Here is a 4,947-nt window from a genome sequence, read left to right on the forward strand (position 1 = left end):
ACCCTGGAAGGAGATGGGGGGGGGCAAGTGCCGCTTGAGGAAGGGGGCGGGTCTGCCCCTGGCCGCCCCCCCCCCCAGCCAGCCGGATCCTCGGAAAGTCTGCAGGAGCCAAGGAAGGGCCTTGGGGGGCGGCTCCCCCTGACTGGCCCGGAGCAGCCCCCCCACCCCAGGAAGGCACAGAGCCGCTGCGCTGCTTGGGCGCTTGAAGGCTCCCAAAGCGCTGCCCCCCTCACGATTCCCATTGGACAGCGGCGGCGATGTGCCCAAGGGCGCAGGACTAGGGTCGGGTGTTCGGGCGGGCCGGTGGGGGCGGGGGGCTTTTCTCGGGTTCCTCCTGCTCCCAGCGTGGTCTCTGGCTAGAAGCTCTGCTCAGGAGGGAGAGGGAGGCCGCTGCCGCCCCGCAGCCTCCATCACGTCTCTCCGGCTGACAGGCGCTGCGGGGTGCGCGGCGAGGGCAGAACCGGGGCGGCAGAAATAGCAGCTCAGCCTCCTCCTGGCAGGGGGCCGAGCGAGGCCCCGCGGAGGACGCTGCCTCCGGCGCTGGCTGGCACTGACTGGCACTCGGCTGGCACCCGGGAATAACAGTGGTTGGGGCTGGCAAGGGGGTGGGGGGAGAAGCAGATCCAGGCCTAGAAGAGAGGCTGAATCCGGGCTGCAGCCGGAACCCCCCCATCTCTGTAAACATCCCGGGGGGGGGGGGGCAGGAGACACGGCTGTTATTGGAGGAGAGACAAAGCTGGAAGGAAGCCGGGCCAGCTGCGGCACCTCGAACAAAGGCTGCCCCAAGTCTCCCACGCGGGCCTGCCCCCTGGGGCTCCTCCATTCTCAGCCTGCCCAGGCCGCTGGGCTCTCCCGGGGAAGCGGGAGGAGCCCTCCTTTCCCCCTCCATGAAGTCCCGCCCGTCCCTCCCCCAAGCAGACGGCCGGGTCCTTCACCGCAGGCGCGGGCACCCCTCCCTGGGTGACCTGAGAAGGGCTGCCTTTACTCGACATCCCCTAGCCTGGGGAGCGAGCGAGCCCCGACATTCTCCCCATTTTGCAGAGGCTAAAAGGGAGGCCCAGAGCCCCGCAGCTGCCCTTCAGCCCAGGCTCCTGTCCCTGGAGGAGAATAGACTAGGGGCTGCGGGGCGGCACCCGGACTCTGGGTTCTCGCCATCCCCCCAAGCCAGTGGCAACGGCAGCTCTGGTAGACGTCTAGCGCCACCGTGTGTCCGGCTGGCGGCAACACCCGCCGCAGGTGCCGTCCTGCTGGGCCCCGGCATCCCTGGGAAGCGCTGGGGGAGTGCTGGCCCTCTCCTTGCTCCGGGACGAGGTCATGTGAATGGGCTGGCAATGGGGGCTCTGAGCCAGCCGTGCAATAATAGCGTCTCCCAGGAGTGGGGAGCCCCGAGGGGGCACCCCTCCAGCCCTGGCCTTCCCTCCTGGCTCAGCAAGGCCCCAGCTGCTCCCCAGCTTCATCCACGCGTCTCTTCCCTTCCAGAAGGAAGCGGCCACCTGCAGGCAGCTTTCAGGGGGGCATCCGGACTCTGCGGAGCTCGGCTTCATCCAGGTTCCCCTCCACCCCGTGTGCACCACACCCCGAAGACGTTTCCGCCATGTCCTCTGAGCCCACCTCACCCCCAGTAGTGCCACCTCTGCACTCCCCCAAGTCTCCTGTGTGGCCCACCTTCCCCTTCCATCGGGAGGGGAGCCGGATCTGGGACCGCGGCAGCAGCCTCCTGCTCAGAGACCTGCCCAGCCCTCTCCCCACCAAGAGAACCAGGACCTATTCCGCGTGAGTAGGCCGGCCTGGCCAACCCCTGGCTCTTCTCTCTCCCCTTTGCCCCGGAAGCCTGGGAAAGCAGTGGGCATAGGGACTCATTGGATGGGATGGATTAGAGCGGTGTTGGCGAGCCTGTGGCACGCGTGCCGGAGCATGCAAGAGGGGCCCCGCCCTTCCCCCTCTCCACGTGTGACACGTTTCTCCCAATGGCTCACTCTTCTGCCCAGGATCCCCAATGGGAGCGTTTCCTCCCTCCCCTGTCTGGGGTAAAGGGGCGGCTCACATGCAGCATGAGGGTACAGTTTGGGCACTCGATGTCTAAAAGGTTCACCATCACTAGATTAGGTCTTCACTGCCTGTCCCCAGTTCCTCACCTTCCAATCTTGGGAAGCGGTCAGATGCCAGCTGACATCAGTGCGGGGTTCTGGAAGCAGGCAGGGGCAGACTAAGGGACCCTGGGGAGCAGGAGAAAAGCCAAGGCAAAGGCCCTTCAAGACTAGCTAGCTCAAGCCCTCTTTTTACAGAGGAGTAAACTGAGGCCCCAGGGAGTCAGGTAACCTCTTCGTGGTCCCAGGGCCTCAGGTTCTGTTTTAGTCATCTTTCTTTTATCCCACAAATGGTCTCAAGGCCACAGGTTACCTTCTAGCCCCAGAAACTCTGTTTTGCTCTTTTCACAATCTCTCTGACTAAAATAATGAGGCAGAAAGCAGTTATTAAGCACCAACCAAGCTCCAGGCACTGGCCACATTGAGGCCAAAAGAAAAACTAAACCCAGACTAAACTAGCATCTGCCTTCCTGGAATTTCGGTTCTGCTGGGGATAAAGGCACAGGCTGTCATCATCATCATCGGCGATGCATCTCCCTACTCCTGTTTGGGTTCAGGGTGCGAGGCTCACCTCTGGCAATGGGGCCCATGGGGAATTAGGAAGGTGAGGGCATCGGCCAGCCCTCCACAGCTTCCCTCTTCCGAGCCCACATTCCAAGCAATCGAGGACCCAGCACTGCCTGCTCTAGTATGTGCCGAGTGCTAGAAAGAAGGGGAAAGCAGGGCCTGCCCTCAGGAAGCCTCTGCTCTGAGGGGGGCGTGGATAATCCCCATGAAAGAGAGCATAAATGGGCTGGGGACCCCAGCAAAGGCCTCCTGGAGGAGGGAGGGAGGCTGGCAGGAAGCTGGGGATCCTGGGAGCCCAAGGCTGGGCGGGAGGCACTTCAATCAGTGGAGCATTTGGTTCTAAGAGCCCCAGGTAGGTCCACATGGATGGTGTGGAAGGGACTCCATCCCTGGAAAGGGAGGACAAGGCGTTCTCTGGGTTGTGAAGAGCTTTAGCCGGCAAACAAAGAATTTACTGTATTGGTTCTGCATGTCACGGGAACCACAGGGGCTTGGGGGGCGGGGCAGGGCTACCCTGACCGCTCAGACCTGCACGCTCTGCCTGGCACCAGAGCTTTCCTCCAGGGCTGTCCCTCCTGGGCCGGGCCTGCCTCAGTTCCTTCCCTGACCCATGTAGTCTCCAGAACTGGGGATGTGCTGGGCCCTCCTCCCTGATGCCTCCCTCAGGCTCTCCTGCCTTTAAGGCCGCCAGGGAGATCCCCACCTGGTGGCGTTGGGCCCAGCTCTGGAGGTCCCCCCAACCCTCGGGTTTCTCTTCACCCCAACTTCCTGGGTCTCCCCTTCTCTCTTCCTCCTCCTAGCACTGCTCGGGCCTCTGCTGGGCCTGTATTCAAGGGCGTCTGCAAGCAATTTTCCCGATCCCAGGGCCATGGCTTCATCACTCCAGAGAACGGCACAGAAGACATATTTGTCCACGTGTCTGAGTAAGTCCTGGGAGGCAGGCGGGGAGTGGCCTAGGCTCACCCCTTTGTCTGGAGCTTCTGCTGAAATCCTTCCCCCCCCCCCCCAAGCAGTTATTGGGACTCATGTGAAATGCTTCCTTTCCCAGCAAGCATTTCTTCCCCTGGGGATTTGTACCCTTTTCTAGGGCATTTCTGTGTTCTTTTGCACCATCCTCGAGGGCATCTTCAGGGTATTTTTACAACATTCCAGGCCCTAAAATTTCCACTGTCTTAAATCTCAATATGACTGGGAAATCCCCAGTGCTGGTCTGATCCTTCCTACTTGGCCTTGACTGCAGATCTGGGGAGCAGGGAGCCTGGAAGCTGCCCCTCCTGAGGCTGGAGAGTGGCCCCTGCCAGGCTGGGGGGGCCGAGAGTGGCTGGCTTTGGTCTTCAGCCCCTTCCTCCCCCACTGGCCTCAGGACCTCACATCTCTCTTCTCTCTCTCCCTTTGGAACCCCAGCATCGAGGGAGAGTATGTGCCTGTGGAAGGAGATGAGGTGACATATAAGATGTGCCCGATCCCCCCGAAAAACCAGAAGTTCCAGGCCGTGGAGGTGGTCCTGACCCATCTGGCCCCCCACACCAAGCACGAGACGTGGTCTGGCCAGATCATCGGCTCCTAGGCTGCAGCTCGGGGGAGGGGAGGGGGAGAAGGGGGCCCCCTGGGTCGAGCCCACCTCTCCCGAGTTGGGGGAGGTGGGGCAAGTAAGGGGGAGCCCACTTGGGGTTGGGGAAGAACTCGGAGGGAAGGAAAAAAGCTGGGGGAGAGCCCAGGGGCAGCCCAGTGCCAGCTCCGGCACTTGCGGCTGCACAGACAGAGCGTGGCCCCCTCCCAGGCCGGTAGAGCTTTTCATCCATGTGTGTATGTCTGTTATTTTTCCCCTGTTCGTACCCTTGTCCAAGCTGTGGGAGAGACTTCCCGCCTCCCGGCCGGCCCCCCACTCCTCTTGTCCCTGGACTCCCGGGACGCCGTCCTCCCTCCTCCTCAGAAGAGAGCAAACACGGCAGCCTCTTCCATGGCTTCCTCATGAGGCCTCTGCCTAGAATCCCAGGTGGACACTCGCCCCCTTCACTCCTGGGAGAACCAGTTCTTGGCGCATGGCAGAATCTGAGCCCCTTCCCAGGCCTCCCCCACCCGCGACTAGGGCTAAAGGACTTCAGTGGTTGTTTTTGCGGGCGCTCCCCTCCCCCCCCAGCATCCAGGGGCAGGAGGGGGGGTGAGGAAGCAGGACCGGCATCCACCTCGGCCACGTGTCCTGCTCTCCCCTGACGGACGTGGGACTCCATCCTCCAAGGGAGAGCCCTGCTCAGCACTGTGCCCCCATCTTCACGCGGCCTCCCCCGGCCCG

The 4,947-nt window shown here is 62.5% G+C and overlaps 1 protein-coding gene across 1 annotated transcript; it reads left to right on the plus strand.

The window, feature by feature from the left end:
- Positions 1 to 1,347: 1,347 nt before the first annotated feature.
- Positions 1,348 to 4,221, plus strand: CSDC2 (cold shock domain containing C2). The gene is made up of 3 exons (XM_044684535.1): positions 1,348 to 1,773; positions 3,455 to 3,577; positions 4,059 to 4,221. Exons 1-3 carry the CDS (start codon positions 1,595 to 1,597, stop codon positions 4,219 to 4,221), a joined length of 465 nt encoding a protein of 154 aa, XP_044540470.1. The 5' UTR covers positions 1,348 to 1,594.
- The last annotated feature ends 726 nt before the right edge of the window (positions 4,222 to 4,947 follow it).

The sequence above is a fragment of the Gracilinanus agilis genome, unplaced genomic scaffold (assembly GCF_016433145.1).
Source record: "Gracilinanus agilis isolate LMUSP501 unplaced genomic scaffold, AgileGrace unplaced_scaffold52573, whole genome shotgun sequence".
Classification (NCBI taxonomy): Eukaryota; Metazoa; Chordata; class Mammalia; order Didelphimorphia; family Didelphidae; genus Gracilinanus; species Gracilinanus agilis.

Excerpts from the sequence above, each read along its gene's own strand:
- CSDC2 (XM_044684535.1), top strand. The coding sequence starts at position 1,595 with ATGTCCTCTGAGCCCACCTCACCCCCAGTAGTGCCACCTCTGCACTCC. Across the intron at positions 1,774-3,454 it reads AGAACCAGGACCTATTCCGC|CACTGCTCGGGCCTCTGCTG; the intron begins GTGAGTAGGCCG and ends TCCTCCTCCTAG. Across the intron at positions 3,578-4,058 it reads ATATTTGTCCACGTGTCTGA|CATCGAGGGAGAGTATGTGC; the intron begins GTAAGTCCTGGG and ends TTGGAACCCCAG.